This window comes from Schistocerca nitens, chromosome 4 (assembly GCF_023898315.1).
Source record: "Schistocerca nitens isolate TAMUIC-IGC-003100 chromosome 4, iqSchNite1.1, whole genome shotgun sequence".
NCBI classification, from domain to species: domain Eukaryota; kingdom Metazoa; phylum Arthropoda; class Insecta; order Orthoptera; family Acrididae; genus Schistocerca; species Schistocerca nitens.
The window spans coordinates 359,220,371-359,242,641 of NC_064617.1; the positions used below are offsets into that span (position 1 = coordinate 359,220,371).

Here is a 22,271-nt window from a genome sequence, read left to right on the forward strand (position 1 = left end):
TGTCACCCTCCCAATCTTCATAGTATCCTTGTCAGACCCTATGCTCCTTCTGCATCCGTTTCCCTATCATATGACTGTTACCACTGTGTTGTCTCCACTGTCAAACTTGCCCTACGTGCACTCCTCCCACAACCTATATCAGCCTTGTAATTGGCTAAACACATATTATCAAAGGGAGAGCCACCTGTGAAGCAATACATATCATGTATCAGCTATTATGTAAACAATGTTTGGCCTATTACATTGGCAGGACTACACCAAACTATCAGTTAGGATGAATGGGCCTTCTGACCATGTATACTGCCAACACACAATATCCTGTTCCAAAGCATGCTCTACAACATGACAGTTGTGACCTTGGTGCCCATTTCTCCACATGTTCCATATGGGTTGTTGTTGTTCCCCCCCCCCCCCCCCCCCCAGACGTCAGTTTCTCAGAACTCTGTAGGTGGGAACTGGTATTACAAGAAATCCTTGGTTCTTGCCACCTATCTGCCCTTAATTTATGTTAATTTCTTCAGGCTTGGTATGTTTTCTCAGTAAGTATTCCTTTCTTCACTCACTTTTAGTTTTCTGAATCTTTTATTTTCAGACTACTCTATTTTACCTATCCCTCATCTCTACCTTCCCGCTATTATTAGCTCATGCAAGATACTTTGTGAATGGTCTCTCGTCTTGTGTATTGCCCTGTCTTCCACTTTTAAGCTCTCAGGTTTTCAAAAATTCATACGCTGCAGTCCCCAACAATCAATCTTTCTCCTCATCCTGTCTGGTAAGTCTCCCATGACCCAGGGTTTTGGCCGACTTTTCCAATTTCCTAAACTTCATCAGTCCTTTTCCTTAGCCCCTCTTGCCTCCCCTTCAACCCTTCTGCCAGAAAAGAAGCTACAGGCTCTGAATGCTTGCAAATTTCAATACCTTTTCATGTGTGTTTTCCTACCTTTGCTTGGTAGGTAGATTTTTTATCCATCCAATTGCATTACATTTTCAAAAACTGATTGTTTTGTGACAGCTCTGTAGATGGTTACTGTTTCTGCTTGTAGCCATTAGTGCTTCACTGTTGAAAGTTGACAACATCACTGCAAGGTGTCAGGGATTTTCTTACTCACTCCCTACTGTAGTATAGGTGTGTTTGGACCCTTTGTCAGTATACTATAACTGGAGTCACAAATGATGGCTATCAAGTTTAGGCTCATTTTGCCCACCTATGTCACACATTCTTCAATAGCCAATGAGTGTCCAGTAGTGTTCTGAGTGCTGTGCTTTGAATCTCGTACCCAATGCAACCATTAAACATGATCTTAGCTAGTTATTTAGTGAATTTGTATCCCATTTGTTGCAAGTTGTCATGGCTGATGGTAGTGGCAAGTGACAAATTCTAAACAAGGAAGTGGGAGATATAATTTGCAGGATACACATTTACTTCAAGCTCAAAGCATGTGTAGTTGCATACCACAACTGTTGCTTATATCTGTCAACAATGCAATCCCATCCATTTCTTGACCTGCATGAACTATCATTGTTTGTGGATCAGATTATAGTGTCATCATCAAATATCACAATTTTTGAACAGTCCTCCTGTTTGGGGAAAAATCATTTATATTGGGTATGAACAGGAGTTGGAAAAGTCTGTCTTGTGGGATGATAATTTTTTCCCTCTTTCGACTTAGTCTTCTGCCAGTGGTTTCATTTGTTAATGGTATCCTCTGTCTTCTAGTGTTAAGATATGACTTCATTCATGTCAGATGGAATTCCTTTCACAGTGTGCCAATTTAGTTTCCCCAGTACAATTTCATGAACTATTAATCAAAGGCTTTGAACAGAGCAGATTGAATGCCAATAAGAAATTTTTCTCCTTTAATTCTAATGGAATATAGTTTTTGAGATCATATATTGCTTATTCTGTAGAGAAGCCTTAGGAAGCCAAAGAGGTATTATTAAAAGATTATTGTCAGAAAAGTGGTTCAGTATTATATTGATAGTTACATTCCTAAAATCCTTTGAGAATTTGTAGGTACAGAAGTGGGTCTATAGTTAAGAGTTCACTTGCTCATATTTACATCTATACATTAGTGTATCTACTACATATTTCAGCCACCTAGAAAATACACCTTGACTTTTTAATGATTAACAAAAAACCCAAAATGGAGTTCTACCAAATCAGTAAAAGATTTTAGTGGTCTCGCTAAGATACAATTATAGACAAAAGAGTTATTTCTTTTCAATAACCTGAATATTTTGTTCTGAGGAAAAGAAATCTTGGTGACAAAAATTATTGTTTAATGACACATTTTGCCTTTTTAGGGCACCATCAGATTTTCTATGACAAAGAAGGAAGGAAAATATAAGTAGCTATCAAGTACAGCTCAAAAGAAAAATATCAGAGGAATGTCTATGAACCATTAGAAAGAAAACTTACATTTTCCATTGTGCTGTGAAATAAGGATACATCAAGATCACATTGAACAGGGTGTGTACCTGTACAATAAATATGAGTAATAAATAATCTTAAAAATGAAGAATAAGTGCGATAACAGAAGCAAAATGAAAAGTTAAAACAGTACTTTCAATACACAATTGATGGCAGGCATGGTGGTGCAGTGATAGGATCACACAGAAATGCAGACATCAGGCTTCATTTAAACACAGTGTTGTGAAACTGACCAACACATTCGAAGATGTCAAGCATGTGAAACATCAGACTAGCTACCACTTGGAGCTTACTGAAGGAAACTCACACAGATGATGGGCATGAGTAATTTTAAAACATAAATTTAAAAGAAAGTGCATAACAGAAATGAAAAATAAGGTTACTAAACAAGACATTATAAAGATTGAATATATTACAATAATAAATAAACATTATACTATATTAAAATTAGAAGAAGAATTGAGCACTAGCAGGCCACAAGTCCAGTAGTAGATAATGGAAAGTGATGGGTACATAATTAAAAATGCAGTACAAAATATACAGGCCATAAAATAACAATGTAAAAATTTAAAAAATATTTTACACATTCAAAGGCCAACTATGTAAATATTCTGACACTTGACATCATGAAGTCAAAATAATTCTGACTTTTATGAATCAGATGGTCTTGAAGCACTTGATATTGATCACTGATGTTTGTTTAAGAATTTCCATTTCTTCAAGAAGATTTAATTTTTGCCTGTTTGAGCATAATGTAAAATCTGGAGATTGTCCAGTGCAGGTGTCTGTTGCTCTGTTACTTTCAAGTGCTCAGCAAAGACAGAGTGCTGGGCCTTTTTAGGTAAAAATGTTCATTAAATCTAATCTTGAATATCCTGCTGGACTACCCTATGTAAAACATTTAACAGACAATACATTGTAATCTATACACTCCAGAAGTAGCATATTTATCTTTATGAGGCCACTCATTATGAATATAATTGTGTTGAGCTCCATTTTAAGCTATTAAAACTATTTCAATATTGAAATTTTTGAATAATTTAGCCAAGTCCTGTGATATCTTTCCCAAAAGTGGAAATTTAGCATTTTTTAGATTTAAAAATATGGCATTTATGAACAAGTTTTTATTCATGCCTGACAATTTCTTTTTATATAGCTTATTCAAAATCAGTGGACTATATATATCTTAGTGACTGCAACAAATTTTAAATTTTTGAGTTCTCTGTTGACAGAAAGTGTACTGAGAGGAATATAGTAAAGATGGTCAATCACAGATTTAAAAAAAGCTTAGCTTATTTATATGCTACTATGCATGTGGTCTACTGGTCTCTATGGGTATGCCCTTCTTCTAATTTATACATCCCACAAAATTTATTTATTATTTTAACATATTTGTTCTGTAGAATGTCTAGTTCAGTTACCTATTTTTTAATTTCTATTATATGCTTTTATCTAAATTTGTATTTTAAAACTGTGTGAGTTCCTGCCACTAAACTCCACTAGGTGCCTAGTCCAGTTCTTAATTGTTTACATATTTGATGTCTTCAATTGTATTGGTCAGTTTCATTATCCTGTGTTTGAATGAAGCCACATGTCTGCAGTTCTTTAAGTGTACTCCTATTGCTGTACCACTGCACCAGTCATACGTGTGTATTGGAGAAAATGTTACCACTTTTCACTTTGCCTCTGCTGGAGTACTTTTTCATTTCCAAAGATTTTCTTCTTACTCATATTTATTGTTTAAGTGCATGCTTGTTTAGTGTGATCTTGCTGTATGCTTATTTTACAACATAACAGCAAAAATACATTTGCTTTCTATTGGTTTGTAGACACTTCTTTGAGTTTTGATTCTGGGCTGTGCATGATAGGACCATGCACCTGGCTATTTACATTTCCATTTCTTCTTTGTTTTAGAAAATCTGATGGTGTCCTTAAAAGGTGAAACACTTCATTAATCAGTAACCGTCACAACCAAGAGTGCTTTTCTCCATTATAATCGTTAAAGGGTTTCTGTACCAGCCACTTGATGGAGTGAGAAAAGTTTTATAATTATTTTGTGCTCTCTACAAGTTGATCTGATGCTTAGTGGAGGAGTATGCAATGCCTTTCTAAGTGATTCTAATGGCCCATTTTTGTCCCTTTGTTTTCAGCTACTATTAGGAATATTTTATTGTGTTTAGTAGCTGATTACTTGAATTTAATACTGTCTAACATGCTACTGGGAGCTGATATACATTTTTCTTACTGTGTTTATTCCTTTTGTTCCTAATAATCTTCTAAATTTGCTATCACATTGTTCTTGGATTTTTAGCTTTTTCTACTTAGTATTATCATTTTTGTTGAAATGGTGAAGAAGTTAGCAAGAGCTATGGTTGGTCAAAACAATACTGATGCAAAATCACCTGACTTTCACTGATTAGTTCACTCCTACCAACTCCCACTAATAGTGCCAAGCTATGGTGGACAAACTGTACAATTTATCTCCTTGATTAAGGATCAAAAGGGGATTTTGGATTCTAGTATGAAGGTTTTTGACTAGCTTGCATATAACATGAAGCAAGGAACTGAAATATCTATAAATACAAAAGAAAAGTTAAGCAGTAGAACGTCCAGAATGAAATAACTTAAGTCAAAAGAAATTTCATGATTTACTGATTTCAGAATTAAAGATTTCCTATTAGATATATGGTAAATAGCAATGATTATTGCAGGCAGAGATCTTATAGTAAACAGATAACTGTGGCTGTGCGAGAAAATTGATATAGTTCTAAAGTGAGTAACATTAAATGAACAGCAACTTTTTCATATAAAAGATGAAGCAATAGCAATCTTGGAAATGGGAGAAGCATTGTTAATTTTACTATACTACATTCAACTTGGGTAAGCACAAGTATGTTATAACAGTTTACCTTACTTATGCCGTTTCTAACAATTGCTTCATTTGGTGAATACAGTGAAACCCATATTGTATGTTTTTGTGTCGTCCAGACTAAAAAAGCACAAAAATTGAGAAAAATGCAGAATTGAGGAAAATGTTAAACCCCCCCCCCCCCAAAAAAAAAAAAAAAAAATGATGAGCAAAAACACATGTAAATTTCATATATGATTATAAATAGCAAGCCTCTCCAACATTTTGTATAAAATCTGTCAAAGTGAAGGAAATTGAATGTACAATACCATGTTTATGCATTAATTTGTGGTAATGAATTTTATCAGTTCTTAAAAAATCACAGATGTGTAACAGGAAGTGAAAACTCATCAAAAAATTGAAATTGGTATCTCGTTAGAAGGTAATCGAGCTGTTTTCCAACATGCTACAACCACAAATTATACATTCAAAATGTGTTTCTGGGAGATCATTCTTTGTTCTCATCTGGAAAAAATCAAAACTTGATGAACATGTTGAACTGAACCAAAAACATCACAGCAGCTAAGTGGTTAATCATCTGTTTAATGGCATTCTTTGTCACCATTGCTGTTATCATTTAATGTTTTTCTTGCATGCCACACTTCTTATGTTCACCACCAGTAAAGGGTTATTTTAGGCTTGATGAAAGAAACAGAGATGTGAAAAAATGAGTTTACTTCTCCAGTTGATGTTACAAAGTTTTTAGAGGTCCACTCAGTGAATTTACATTCACTGTGTAAAATGTAAATTTGAAAGAAAGCTCAGGTGCTACAGTTTCACTCCATGCCCTCTATCACCGCTGCCAATCTTTACAATCTACAGTGTGTGGTTTGTGTGATGCAAAGCATATACTGGGTGTTCAAAAAGTCTCTTTGCATTGCCATATGATTGTTCGCCTGCCTGGGTTACTTCTCTTCAAGTGGACTCTCCCAACATTCCACTGTTTTGTTTATCTCAGCCAGCATCAGTAGTATCGTTGATGTGTGTCGTAACGTGTTGACATGAATATTTAAGTTTAATTCCTTTGTTCGTTTGTTTCATTTTTGTCAGTGTTATAATGCTAGCCATTGAAGAACATGTGTTCTTAGTTGAACAAGTATTCAAAGCTGACAGTAAATACACAGTTTCAGTTCATCAAACATTTAATTCAGTTTTCCCAGAGACAACACTCCTGCTAAGTGATACTGTGTGAGATTTGATTAACAAATTTCGAAGTGCTTGTTCAGTGACAGATGCACCGAGAAGTGGTCATCCTGGCATTTTGTCTGAGAATAAACTACTCGATATTTCTGCTAAAATGTCCATGAGCCCGAACAAGTCAGTAAGAAAACTCACCCAGGAAATTGATGTTAGTGTCAGAACGGCCCACACAGCTGTAAGGAAAAAATTAGAACTTTTCCCATACAAATGCAAGAACTGAAAAATACTGATCATTGCAAGAGACTGCATTATTGTCAATGGTTCACAAATTTGGTTCAACAAAATGGAAGAGATATTTTTAATGACCCCCCCATGAACAATGGACCCTGCCGTTGGTGGGGAGGCTTGCGTGCCTCAGCGATACAGATAGCCGTACCGTAGGTGCACCACAATGGAGGGGTATCTGTTGAGAGGCCAGACAAACATGTGGTTCCTGAAGAGGGGCAGCAGCCTTTTCAGTAGTTGCAAGGGCAACAGTCTGGATGATTGACTGATCTGGCCTTGTAACACTAACCAAAACAGCCTTGCTGTGCTGGTACTGAGAATGGCTGAAAGCAAGGGGAAACTACGGCCGTAATTTTTCCTGAGGGCATGCAGCTTTACTGTATGGTTAAATGATGATGGCGTCCTCTTGGGTAAAATATTCCGGAGGTAAAATAGTCCCCCATTTGGATCTCCGAGCAGGGACTACTCAAGAGGATGTCGTTATCAGGAGAAAGAAAACTAGCGTTCTATGGATCGGAGCATGGAATGTCAGATCACTTAATCGGGCAGGTAGGTTAGAAAATTTAAAAAGGGAAATGAATAGGTTAAAGTTAGATATAGTGGGAATTAGTGAAGTTTGGTGGAAGGAGGAACAAGACTTCTGGTCAGGTGACTACAGGGTTATAAACACAAAATCAAATAGGGGTAATGCAGGAGTAGGTTTAATAATGAATAGGAAAATAGGAATGCGGGTAAGATACTAAAAACAGCATAGTGAACGCATTATTGTGGCCAAGATAGATACAAAGCCCACGCCTACTACAGTAGTACAAGTTTATATGCCAACTTGCTCTGCAGATGACAAAGAAATTGAAGAAATGTTGGATGAAATAAAAGAAATTATTCAGATTGTGAAGGGAGACGAAAATTTAATAGTCATGGGTGACTGGAATTCGGCAGTAGGAAAAGGGAGAGAAGGAAACGTAGTAGGTGAATATGGATTGGGGGTAATAAATGAGAGAGGAAGCCGCCTGGTAGAATTTTGCACAGAGCACAACTTAATCATAGCTAATACTTGGTTCAAGAATCATGAAAGAAGGTTGTGTACATGGAAGAAGCCTGGAGATACTGACGGGTTTCAGATAGATTATATAATGGTAAGACAGAGATTTAGGAACCAGGTTTTAAATTGTAAGACACTTCCAGGGGCAGATGTGGATTCTGACCACAATCTATTGGTTATGACCTGTAGATTAAAACTGAAGAAACTGCAAAAAGGTGGGAATTTAAGAGGATGGGACCTGGATAAACTGACTAAACCAGAGGTTGTACAAAGTTTCAGGGAGAGCATAAGGGAACAATTGACAGGAATGGGGGAAAGAAATACAGTAGAAGAAGAATGGGTAGCTTTGAGGGATGAAGTAGTGAAGGCAGCAGAGCATCAAGTAGGTAAAAACACGAGCGCTAGTAGAAATCATTGGGTAACAAAAGAAATATTGAATTTAATTGATGAAAGGAGAAAATATAAAAATGCAGTAAATGAAGCAGGGAAAAAAGAATACAAATGTCTCAAAAATGAGATCGACAGGAAGTGCAAAATGGCTAAGCAGGGATGGCTAGAGGACAAATGTAAGGATGTAGAGGCTTATCTCACTAGGGGTAAGATAGGTACAGCCTACAGGAAAATTAAAGAGACCTTAAGAGAAAAGAGAACCACTTGTATGAATATCAAAAGCTGAGATGGATACCCAGTTCTAAGCAAAGAAGGGAAAGCAGAAAGGTGGAAGGAGTATATAGAGGGTCTATACAAGGGCGATGTACTTGAGGACAATATTATGGAAATGGGAGAGGATGTAGATGAAGATGAAATGAGAGATATAATACTGCGTGAAGAGTTTGACACAGCACTGAAAGACCTGACTCGAAACAAGGCCCCGGGAGTAGACAACATTCCATTAGAACTACTGACAGCCTTGGGAGAGCCAGTCCTGACGAAACTCTACCATCTGGTGAGCAAGATGTATGAGACAGGCAAAATACCCTCAGACTTCAAGAAGAATATAATAATTCCAATCCCAAAGAAAGCAGGTGTTGACAAATGTGAAAATTACTGAACTATCAGTTTAATAAGTCACGGCCGCAAAATACTAACGCGGATTCTTTACATCTGAATGGAAAAACTAGTAGAAGCCGACCTCGGGGAAGATCAGTTTGGATTCCGTAGAAATGTTGGGACACGTGAGGCAAGACTGATCCTACGACTTATCTTAGAAGCTGGATTAAGGAAAGGCAAACCTACATATCTAGCATTTCTAGACTTAGAGAACGCTTTTGACAATGTTGACTGGAGTACGCTCTTTCAAATTCTGAAGGTGGCAGGGGTAAAATACAGGGAGCAAAAGGCTATTTACAATTTGTACAGAAGCCAGATGGCAGTTATAAGAGTCGAGGGACATGGAAAGGGAAGCAGTGTTTGGGAAGGGAGTAAGACAGGGTTGTAGTCTCTCCCCAAAGTTATTCAATCTGTATATTGAGCAAGCAGTGAAGGAAACAAAAGAAAAATTTGGAGTAGGTATTAAAATCCATGGAGAAGAAATAAAAACTTTGAGGTTCGCCGATGACATTGTAATTCTGTCAGAGACAGCAAAGGACTTGGAAGAGCAGTTGAACGGAATGGATAGTGTCTTGAAAGGAGGGTGTAAGATGAACATCAACAAAAGCAAAACGAGGATAATGGAATGTAGTCGAATTAAGTTGGGTGATGCTGAGGGAATTAGATTAGGAAATGAGACACTTAAAGTAGTAAAGGAATTTTGCTATTTGGGGAGCAAAATAACTGATGATGGTCGAAGTAGAGAGGATATAAAATGTAGACTGGCAATGGCAAGGAAAGCGTTTCTGAAGAATAGAAATTTGTTAACATCGAGTATAGATTTAAGTGTCAGGAAGTCGTTTTTGAAGGTATTTGTATGGAGTGTAGCCATGTATGGAAGTGAAACATGGACAATAAATAGTTTGGGCAAGAAGAGAATAGAAGGTTTTGAAATGTGGTGCTACAGAAGAATGCTGAAGATTAGATGGGTAGATCACATAACTAATGAGGAAGTATTGAATAAGATTGGGGAGAAGAGAAGTTTGTGGCACAACTTGACTAGAAGAAGGGATCGGTTGATAGGACACGTGTTGAGACATCAAGGGATCACCAATTTAGTATTGGAGGGCAGCATGGAGGGTAAAAATCATAGAGGGAGACAAAGAGATGAATATACTAAGCAGATTCAGAAGGATGTAGGTTGCAGTAGGTACTGGGAGATGAAGGAGCTTGCACAGGATAGAGTAGCATGGAGAGCTGCATCAAACCAGCCTCAGGACTGAAGACCACAACAACAACAACATTTTTAATGAAACATTTTTCACTGATGAGGCATGGATTCATTAACCGGGTATGCAAAATTCTCGTATGTGGAGCACTGCATGTCCATTGTGTATTCATGAGAAACCACTTCATTCTGTTAAAATAGGGGTTTGGATTCAATATCTAGACGTCAGATTGTGGGTCCCATATTTTTCAACAAAATAATAAATGCACAATGATACTGCAGTGATATTATTTACCCATTCATACGAGAACTTGTGTTAAATGAAATACTGAATGGTTATTTTCAACAAGATGGTGCAACTGCGCATACAGCTTGCGTTTCAGTGTCACTGCTTGCTGATGTTTTTGGTGATTGCATAATGTCACTGGGACTTCAGCCTCTACAATTGGCTGACCTAACACCAGTGAAAGCAGCAGTCTGTAAAAACCATCCAAAATCCACCGATGAATTGAAAACTGCAAAATCCACTTTCACTGCTTCTGTTACAGAAGAAATGTTACAACTTGTGTTTGGAAACATGATTAGATGAATTGAATTGTGTTTTCAACAACAGGGGGGATACTTTCAACATTTAATGTGAAAATTTGCAAGTAAACATGAATATTCAATAAATTATTTCACTGTGTTTCATTTCGCTATATTCACTGCGGCTACAGCACGCACGGCTAACAATCATACGGCACTGCAGAGAGACTTTTTGAACACCCCGTATATGAGTAGTGTATGTAGTTGTGGCAACTGTATCATGCCAGTTTTGGACACAAAAGTCTTTAAAATTTGATATTGCAAAACCCTTGTTCTACTTCACTTGTACGAAAAGTATATCTTCAGCACTTCACAAAATGCTTTCACCCCTGCTTGCACTCTCATCACTGAAGGACCACTCCCCCTCTCCACACATTCATTAGGCGAGCTCATTTTACTTGTATTAGCATGGTGTGGTGGCTGTGCTGGCTATTGTGTGACTTAACAAGTCACCAGCCAATACGAGTTCACTAGCTGGAAATGGGTGCTGTTTCCTCGATTATCACCAAGCATATTCTTGAATTTAAAAGGTTGACGATTGATACTGTTGCTGAATGTAGTACATCAGAAATACATGCAAAAAGATATGAGACTGAGTTATAAGCGGCACAAGAAATGGTTGTGGTTGGCCTGTTCGTCACATTTTGGCTCAGCCCAGAACACTTCACGTTGACTGTCTTGTTTATCCATCACTGCTGCAACCTAGCAGTACTTGTATCATAATTCCACAGTTAAGCTAAATGTTGTTCTCATGCAAAATAAAGCAAAAATTGATGAACAGGTTGAACTGAACCAAAAACATCACAGCAGCTTATGCTCCCTTAACTCTGCCCTCACCCATGTTGCAAACCATCTGTCTTTTGTGCCACATATAACTTGTTCAGTCACATCAAATGTCAATAGGAAGAAAATAGGATGAAGTCAAGCGAGACATCGAGTAAGAACTTAGAATCCAGGTAAACCTCACTGGGAATAAATGTAAATTAAGGAAATTTTTAGCATTGATCTTATGGTGTTTTTTACAGGGGCTGAGAATTTATGGTGTGGAATCATGAAAAACTTATAATTGGAGAATGTGAAATTGAAGTTGCACTGTATATGCTTTGACATGTTTCATGTCCTGTAATATCTTCCATTATTATGGGATCTACATAACATGATGAATGGATCATAAGAATTAATAGAGTATTGTGCACCTATTGGCTTCCATCAGTCAGTACACGTTTCTCGTAGTTCCTTTACTTGAATTTAGTGTGAGAAATATCCCAACTGGAACATTCCACTCTCTTTGTTCATCCAATTATGTTACTAGAGCACAGTTGGTAGAGCACTTGCCCGCAAAAGGCAAATGTCCTGAGTTCGAGTCTCAGTCCGGCACACAGTTTTAATCTGCCAGGAAGTTTCATTTATGTTACTGTTCATGTTACCATATTTATTTGATTATAATATAATACTTTCCCCAAATCTTTTGTTTGAAAAGTAAAGGGTTATCTTACACTTGCAGATTAAACTAATTGCTGCTGAGGTCAACATTTTACATTGTGCCATAGTTTAATATAAGGGGGGGGAGTGCAGATTTATTTTGAAGAATGTAGGGGTAATAAATAATGCCATCAGATTGACTGAGATCTATGACAAATGTGGAGAGACAGGGTCAGTGAGAGGGCAGCATTTTGTGATACTGCCAACCATGGAAATGTATGCAGTGTTTGGCTTTTTATGAACAGCTAACACTTTTAAACTGTAGTTAGCCTAGATCAATTTCCAACAGTACACATTTCTGCAGTAGTTGGTAAAAGCCTAGATAGGGAATAGGGACCACTGGCATACTTAGGTGTTTTGTGCACCAACCAGCACCATTTGAAAGCTTGATGTGAGGTATGGTGGGAATGAAAGGGGTTGTGTCAGCTGCTGGTTCTATGCAGCCAATGTGAGAGCAGTGGGCAGATGACACATTTGGAAGCAAGATAAGATTGAATATTGTCACATTGTCATGTGAATATACACCCAAAATTTGCTATGTATTCAGCACGAACAACTGTGTTATCATGTGTTATCAGATTCCGCTACAAGCATAATCTCAGAAATCGAATTATTTGCAAGAATCGGTCAAATATTTTACTGATGCCCAATTCACTTGCACTAATTTAAGTTGTGCCATTACATCCCACCCTTATCTCCACCTCAGAAATTGCAATATATATATCAGTCAAGATATTTGTGACAACAGTGAGGAAGAGAAGGGTATCAGTTTTGGTGCGAATAATTCATTGCCCCTCTTCTCACCTCTCATTAGTTACACCTCTCATTAGTTACACCTCTCATTAGTTACATTGGCTATGTGCAGCAGATGCCTTGCCATCCTATTAACAATAAAGAACACTGCTGTGACTGATGGTAGCCCTGATCTAAACTTTAGTCAAAGGAAGTGATATTCCAAACAACTGGCTTAGATAAGAGGCAAAAAAGGAAGTGAAGATAAAAATTAATGTAAACTATTTCATTTTGTTTATTTTATTTCTCCCTGTATTATCAGGTTGCAGATAATCAATAAATAGCATAAGTTTAGAATAGGTACTATGATAACTTTTTAGGTAGGTACTTTATATCTGTGAAACATTTTGTAAGTATGATTAACTTCAAATATTAAAAATAAAATTATATCAAGGAGCTTAAAAAAAGGGGATGTCACATTTGAGATCACCTTACACTCAGGTAAATATGTTACACTGAGCAATAAGTAACAAGAATGAAACTGATGAATATCATATTAAATGAATCAAGAATCATTAAAAATGTTAATACTAAAATCACACAATATTAAAACATTTTGATACCTACACTTCTGTTGTTGGTAGGTTCAGTGTAATATTGGCTTCTGTAGTACTACCATACTTTAGGTAACCAAAGAAACCTAAACTCACATACAGAGCAACCACAATCATCATACCAATGTTCAGCACTCCTGGACAACCAACAAAATGTGTTGGTGTCTTCATTTTATTAGCCAATGGCATTACCTACAGAAACAAAATAAAAGTTTACTTAAATTCCCAAGATGTCCTACTAATAAAACTTTTATTATTTCTTTATAAAAAATTTTGCACTCAATGTAAGGAAGAAAGTAATTCATCAATTTCACTATAATACTAGCAAGAATAAATTTTTTTGTCTTTGTAATGGGATACATAAAGTTGATTATATTTAGTTGCTAAAAGTGATCATATCTAATTTAAAATACATAAATGTTTTCCAGATACAGTAATTCCATTTCCTGGAAAAAGACAGAGAGAACTGTTGGTGGGGATTTTTCAATCATTATACATGCATACCGGTATCATTGAAGATCCGAAGTAAAAGGAGGCATGAAAGGTTAAGATAAATTCAAAATTACCGACAGCTAAAAATCTGAGAAACTGGATTCTACACAGAATGAAATCAACAAGCCAGAGGTACAGAATTTATATTTCATAAGCAATGCATGGATGCCAATCCTTTTCCCTAACTGCAGAAGAGTGGCATGTTCCAATCATTAGTCTTTAAATATTTGTTTTTATCTATTGACTAACAGCTGCCTCATCAAAATACTAACACTAATAATAAACTATCAGTTTAATAAGTCACAGCTGCAAAATACTAACGCGAATTCTTTACAGACGAATGGAAAAACTGGTAGAAGCCGACCTCGGGGAAGATCAGTTTGGATTCCGTAGAAATGTTGGAACACGTGAGGCAATACTGACCTTACGACTTATCTTAGAAGCTAGATTAAGAAAAGGCAAACCTACGTTTCTAGCATTTGTTGACTTAGAGAAAGCTTTTGACAATGTTAACTGGAATACTCTCTTTCAAATTCTGAAGGTGGCAGGGGTAAAATACAGGGAGCGAAAGGCTATTTACAATTTGTACAGAAACCAGATGGCAGTTATAAGAGTCGAGGGACATGAAAGGGAAGCAGTGCTTGGGAAAGGTGTGAGACAGGGTTGTAGCCTCTCCCCGATGTTATTCAATCTGTATATTGAGCAAGCAGTAAAGGAAACAAAAGAAAAATTCGGAGTAGGTATTAAAATCCATGGAGAAGAAGTAAAAACTTTGAGGTTCGCCGATGACATTGTAATTCTGTCAGAGACAGCAAAGGACTTGGAAGAGCAGTTGAACGGAATGGACAGTGTCTTGAAAGGAGGATATAAGATGAACATCAACAAAAGCAAGACGAGGATAATGGAATGTAGTCAAATTAAGTCGGGTGATGCTGAGGGAATTAGGTTAGGAAATGAGACACTTAAAGTAGTAAAGGAGTTTTGCTATTTAGGGAGTAAAATAACCGATGATGGTCGAAGTAGAGAGGATATAAAATGTAGACTGGCAATGGCAAGGAAAGCGTTTCTCAAGAAGAGAAATTTGTTAACATCAAGTATAGATTTAAGTGTCAGGAAGTCGTTTCTGAAAGTATTTGTATGGAGTGTAGCCATGTATGGAAGTGAAACATGGACGATAACTAGTTTGGACAAGAAGAGAATAGAAGCTTTCGAAATGTGGTGCTACAGAAGAATGCTGAAGATAAGGTGGGTAGATCATGTAACTAATGAGGAGGTACTGAATAGGATTGGGGAGAAGAGAAGTTTGTGGCACAACTTGACTAGAAGAAGGGATCGGTTGGTAGGACATGTTTTGAGGCATCAAGGGATCACAAATTTAGCATTGGAGGGCAGCGTGGAGGGTAAAAATCGTAGAGGGAGACCAAGAGATGAATACACTAAACAGATTCAGAAGGATGTAGGTTGCAGTAGGTACTGGGAGATGAAGAAGCTTGCACAGGATAGAGTAGCATGGAGAGCTGCATCAAACCAGTCTCAGGACTGAAGACCACAACAACAACAACAAATAATAATAATAAGGGAAACTGAGTTTTGATAACATAAAGCAGTTTTCACAGTATTTCAAAGGCTAATTGTTTTCCACGACTTTTTATTTACGAGTCTAAGGTGTGTGGAAGAGGAAGTGGGGAAGTCATTTAGCAGATGTAACTTACCACTCCAATGCCTTCTAGTGCAAATATGGCAGTTCCAAAAAACAGTGGTAATTGTTCCCAAGAAGAAAACTGTGGCAAACCACTGTGAATAATGGGTGGCAAATCACTAAAAATGTAGTAGAAGGTGATTCCTAGTCCAACAGTCAACAATATGTTTGCCAGCAGAGAGAAGATAGCAAGATACTTCAGATCTCGGACCCAATTGATTAAGATCAATAAGGGTGCCATGATTAGCAAATAATACTGAAATTGCCAGTCTTTTACTATGTAAAACTCAACAACCTGAAAATGAAAACAATGGCCATTACTGACAATTTTTAAACACAACAACATAGAATATTGTACTTCATTAAATACTATGTGGCAAAACTGTCCATAGGTGTATAGTGTGTGGCAAAACTACCCTACAGCCTTGGCATACATTTCAAAGAGACAAGTCATGCAACTGATAATATGTTAGAACTTTTTAACTGTTATTGCAGTGTTTGGCTAATGTATTTGGCGAACTTTCCTCCCAATTCTGATACATTGCAGACAGAATGTCTTCCATTCTCTGCGAATTATTGTGAACAATTGTTGCTGTGATTTTTGAGGAAATTGGCCTCAACCACAGCTAATGCTCTAACTCATCAGGTATTGCCTAGCAATTTATCCCTGTTCAGGCACCAATATAAAATAACTTTTATCTTAATAATATGAATATTTATATATGTGTTTGGAGAGAGAGAGAGAGAGAGATTTGTTTCAGACTTCACTTTGAGTTGTAACTGGTACCTGAATTTTGGTTGCTGCCTCCTTAAATGATCAGCTTCTGCACCAGTTGGTGACGTATTATAAATTTGAGGATGTTATTGTTCTTTAAGATTTAAAATATGACTCTGTTGGTTACTTGGCCATATTGCGGATAGCTTTGAGCTCAAGTTGTCATAGCTTTTCATACCTAAGGGACCACTGTTGTAAGTAATTCAATTAAGAAATTATGAGAGGTTGTTACATATTGAATGAAAACTATAGAGAATGCATTTCCTTTCCTGTATTTTAGTGAACTTTGTACACTTACAATTCTGTCAATTGATGGCTGGCAAAAGTTCACCTCCTTTTCCAAAAACAAGATATTTCTATTCTTCACTTCCAGAAAATATGTATACATAAATGTTTGGCAATTATTACACATACTTTACTCGGTTTTATCACTGAAATAGCAATTTTTATTCTATGTAACAATATGTTCTGAGTGATGGCCTAGTAACATGTCCTTTTTTTTAAGTCTATACTCAAAGATTCACAACTACTACCATTGCGGGGATTGTGTGCTAAAGAGTTTCTTGCTGTCCAGCTGCACTGTACTACACGTCAAGTACTTTTTTAATCAAATTTACATTTACGGTATTTACATACATTACTGAGCTTCTTAGAATAAAATCAGGCACAGATTAGTTAAAAAAAAAAGGGGGCAGTGAAGTTCACATAACATTACAACCTGTAACTGTTTATGAGTAACCGAACAAAGACAAGGAACACCAAGTTATCATACCACACCTATTGAATTGAACAGTATATCCCATTAGGGAGAGCTCTGCCAGGTCCACTCATGCTCATTTGAGTAGTGCATTGTGTAGACCTACTCTGACAAAATACTCCATAAAACATTACCCACTACTCCATATACCAATAATAGCATGTTTTGCATTGTTATAAGTGATATTATACATTTATTTTCATAATAAGTGGCATCTGGACAGCAAAAAAAAAAAAAAAAAACTGCATTCCACCACCTTTTGCTGAATATTTCTGCCACTATTTTGCAATGGACGTCATCTGCAATAATTCTTAAGGATGTCTAGTAACTGAGTGGTTTAAATTTTGCTTCGGTGTCAGCTTATTACCAATATGACATAGTGCTTCCCTAATGAATACATTACATAACAACAGGGTTAACAATGAATTCAAGCACATGACATTAATTTCAAATGCTATTGACATAATGTCTACCCCTCTTATAATGTCACATTAGAAAAACAAAATTCAGTCCAACACAATTCACATTATAAGGTTCCATCAGATACACAGTCTCACTCACACACTCAGTATAATCATAGTGGTGTTTTGAGACTTTAACGTGTGTGTGTGTGTGTGTGTATGTGTGTGTGTGTGTGTGTGTGTGTGTGTGTGTGTGAGAGAGAGAGAGAGAGAAAGAGAGAGAGAGCAGCAAATTGGGACTGGGGGTTAAATGCTAGAAATCTGGTACCACTATTGTAGTGGATAAAAAAAAATTGTTTCTATTATGACTAAATGTCAATAAAAAATAAAATGATTTAACAATACCAAACTAAAATTGAAAATATTTTAGCTTCTCAGTATGGTATTAATGAAAATCAGCAATTTCTTCTTGTGAATGTTACTCACATTCTTTAATATAATGATTTACATTTAGTGACTTACATTTCAGCTACTGTTTACCTGTTGTATATTTCTTCCAACAAAGACATTGTAGACACAGCAGCAGCCCAGTAAGTCAATAACCAACAAAGTATTTATACAGCCCCTGAAAGTGAAGGCACCACTTCCATTAGCATAATCAAAATTTTTCATTTATGGTAGTGAATTTATGCTAGCTAGTCTGTAGGTGATACGACCAAATAAAATTAAACGGAATACAGAAAGTCTTATGAATGAAATTAAGTTTTAATGATATATGAAAGACAATAGCTCTCTATGGCAAATCTGTTAAATCATTAAATTGTTTAAATGAGGCTAATGATTTCAGCTAGATGTACTCAGCTAAAACCGAATGAGTATTTCATAAGTTTTTACGCATACTTACGCAGCAAATCCAGAAAATTTGTGTAAAATTGGTGGACCCATGAGAAATGCAGTTTTTGCTGTTTCAGAGAAACTCAGTGTTGGGACCTTGGATCTTTTACAGAGGATATGGGAACACTTCACCTACAAAAATGAATGTTGTTTTAATTATTCTAGAAATTATAGCAGTTACACTAATAAATTTTCTAAAATACTTATGTTCTGTACAACAGATGTGGGAAGTGGCTGGGAGGTATTCGTAATTTTAGCTCCTAATAACTGATTGATTTTCAGTCAAAGTCATCACCATCTTGGAGAATGAAAACAAGTCATGAGGCAACCAATTAAAGTTTTGCAATTACATTTACTATTGTATGTTCCATATTGCAACATAACATTGTTATGTTTGTGCATAATTAAGACACACAAACATGATTTGATTCGATATTATTTGCGTTCTGTGTACTTTATTCCCATTCGGCAGTGACATATCATTATGCAAAATGATCAAAGAAGGTTTTTTGTTACAGATTTCACAGAGTATAATGTGTATGTGGAAGGTGGGGAGAGGGTGGAAGCTGAGGGGGGGGGGGCAGGTTCATATGCTAATGGAAACATGGTTCAGTCATTACAAAGCTATAATAATCTCAGACTAATGATTAATAATAAGGTATAGAATATCATTGCTGGCCAATGCAGGCAAAACAATATTGTTACATTTTTTATATTCAAATACATAATCATTGTCATCAGCTAACAGTATCTGACATCCACTGGAAATCCCTAGCATGCACATCTCATTTATTTGCCAAAGGGACTAATTTAGAACCTTAATATCATTGTTTTACACTTTTTCATTGAGATTTAGCTGTCTCTTCGACCAGCATGAGCATTTGCAAATAAATGATACTGGTAAATTATTGTAAACTGGGGAGCAAAATCTATGTATATGTAATATACTGCTCTGCTTAAGACAAGAGAACACCACCAAAAGTGACTAATATGATTTATTATCAAATAAATCACATAAAATAATCACATACAATGGTTTTCACTATAATAATTGGCTCATATTACGCCAAAATTTCAAGTCTCATATCTGTGAGTGTAAATAAAGATGCAACAAAATTAAAAGAGCACAAACATTCTGCATTCCACACCAGTGGAACAACACATGCTGTGAACAAGTATAGTACGAAGTGAGGCATTATGTATGCAGTTTCAGAATACTGGCATTTTTTACACTTAATATACCACTTTCAATTTGTTCGTCAAGTGCTGAATTCATTGTATAGTGGCAGACAACTGCACCTCATTCTCTTGTAATACCTGTGATCCATCAGAATGGATCTTGCTACACATTTGCCTGGGAAGTAGCCTGATCCAAATTGACACTGACCAGAAGTGAGGGCTAACTTATATAGCTTTGGGACTGGATACCCTTGTTAGGGCATGGCTGCTTTGATACAGCAACATTATTTTAGATATCCCTAGACTGCACAATGAAATATTGGATGATCAAGATGCTACTGCTGTGGTAAGTCCTCTACTTTGTTGCAAGCAGAAGAAAAAAAAAGGTGGATGAAAAATTGGTGTCAGGAGCATCAAAGATTCATATACAGTTATCTGTTGAGGGAATAGGGGTTGTATGAAGCAAATGACCATCAGAAATTTTGTACACGTTAGTTGTTCATCACTGATATATGACTGAAAATGATTTGCCTCTACGATCAAAAAACAAAACATTCTCTCTGAGCCTCTCACTGTTTTAGCTTCTTTCCTCAAGTTTGTCCTTAAAGAATTAAATTTTTCAGAGTCTTCTGCATTCTATATTTAGTGAGCAACAAGCAGTAAGAATCATTCTTAACTTTCTGATTTTATATTTGTCCTAAGGTCTCATAATACAGACAATGATTTGTACATTTCAGCACACTAATAAGTTTTGAACTCATTTTTGTATATAATTAGATCAGTAAACACAAAGAAGCCTAGTGACTGTACTTCAGTGGAGTTTATGAGTTACTGGGGAGGGTATTGTCAATAATGCCCACTGATTGTAGCTCCATATATGTTTCACAAGTTTTGATAAGCTCAGTATTAATACACAACCTCAAGCTTACACATTCAATTTTATTGCACATCCAGAAACATTAAGCAATAGTATTGACAATTTAGGGATCACTTTACTAGGCAGAGAGAAGTTTATCCTTTGCTACAGTGGCAAAGTAATACAAGCACACACAACAGCATCTTCAGAACTATATGTAGCATGAGACCAAGAGATTGAACAAGGAAGAGGACATGGCATCAAAAATAGTATGATAGTTTCCTTATGTGACAATTGTCAGCAGCACTGAAGGTAGCAACGCCAGTGTAGCCATCATGACAGGATATCATTTTCCGATTACAATGATTTTTGTCTTTCGGTTCTCCAGCAAGAAAATTAGAGGTAAAGCCTTCACATGTTATTTCATATACATCATCTGTAGAATTTTGCTATGCCTTTTGAATACTGATGAACACCGCCTCAGCTGGACAGACAGCGTCAAGATACAACATTATCAAAATACATGAGTATAACTCTACTATGATAGTAATTTAATACCACAAGACATATGTAAGTTATAAATTAGATTACAATAATGTCACAATAATAAAACAGATACAAGTATAAAATGAAATTAAATATAACGATTGCTGTTGGAGTCATGGCTAGCCCAACCATGAACAGAATACTACGGAAACATTGAATATTTAGAAAAGGTAAATGCATGGTGTAGAGAAACTACCATCCATGGTGGTGTGGCTGTGTATGTAAATAGCAAACTCAGTGCCAGTAAAATTGACTTAAGTAAATTTTGTGTAGGTCTAGACATAGAATCAGCTGCTTTGGGACTGTCAGATGCCAACTTTATTGTTGTTTATGCGTACTGTTCCCAGATGGAAATTTTGAAAATTTCCCCAACCAGTTGGAAAGCTGTCTGTGTCACCTAGTGCACTTAGGGACAAAAACTGCTTTATGTGGAGACTTCAACATTCATATTGGAGAAGGTAATGATAAAGAAAGAGCTTTTATGAACTTAGTAAGCAGCTAAGGGCTATTCATAGGGAACTCTCAACCAACAAGAGAAGCTATTTGTCTTGACACAATTGTGACAAACTTAAATAGTTGGAACTACAAAGTGAGTGTGGTGGACCCTATACTAGCAGATCATCACGCGGTAATCATGAAGTTATGGACAAACTCAGTAAGTACACAACAAATTCCCAGCATTCAAATTATGTATTCAGAAATAGAGTTATTACAAAGAAAAGCTTAGATGATTTCAAAACTACAGTGTCTTCTATAGAATGGCACCAAATAACTGATGAATTGCCACCAAATTCTGCATTCTTAAAGTGAAATTTAATGAACATTTTCCATTAAAACCCAAGAGATATTCAAATACTAAATCCAAATGTAGACAAAGAACTAGCAAAGTAAAGAAGTGATATACTGCTAGACTAGCCAAAATAAAATGTATTGTCCAAATACTAAATGACAAGGTCGAAGCTGCTAAAGATATAGATATTAAGGATAGACTGCACTCTAGTTATTTACAGACCAAAAGGGTCTACAGAAAGGAAGTAGAAATAGCAAAGGAGGAAAGCAACACCAGATTTATTGAAGAAGCTCACAATCCTTGTAAAGCAGCATGGGATCTGGTTAATGGGCACAGGAAAAAGCCCATCTCTTGCTCTAATTCTTGTAGTCCAGATGAGTTTAATCACTATTTTATAAAGATAGTG

The 22,271-nt window shown here is 36.3% G+C and overlaps 1 protein-coding gene across 2 annotated transcripts in view; it reads right to left on the minus strand.

Moving 5' to 3' along the window:
• The window catches only part of LOC126251741 (proton-coupled amino acid transporter-like protein CG1139), a 139,949-nt gene that overhangs the window by 43,032 nt on the left and 74,646 nt on the right, over positions 1–22,271 (minus strand). The window contains exons 5-8 of one of the 2 annotated variants that reach the window (XM_049952350.1): positions 18,505–18,626; positions 18,141–18,225; positions 15,681–15,962; positions 13,490–13,668 (exon numbers count right to left, since the gene is read on the minus strand). In XM_049952350.1, coding sequence (XP_049808307.1) covers positions 13,490–13,668; positions 15,681–15,962; positions 18,141–18,225; positions 18,505–18,626 — 668 coding nt within the window. The remainder of the gene's footprint in view (positions 1–13,489; positions 13,669–15,680; positions 15,963–18,140; positions 18,226–18,504; positions 18,627–22,271) is intronic. The other variant, XM_049952351.1, reaches the window with a different exon arrangement.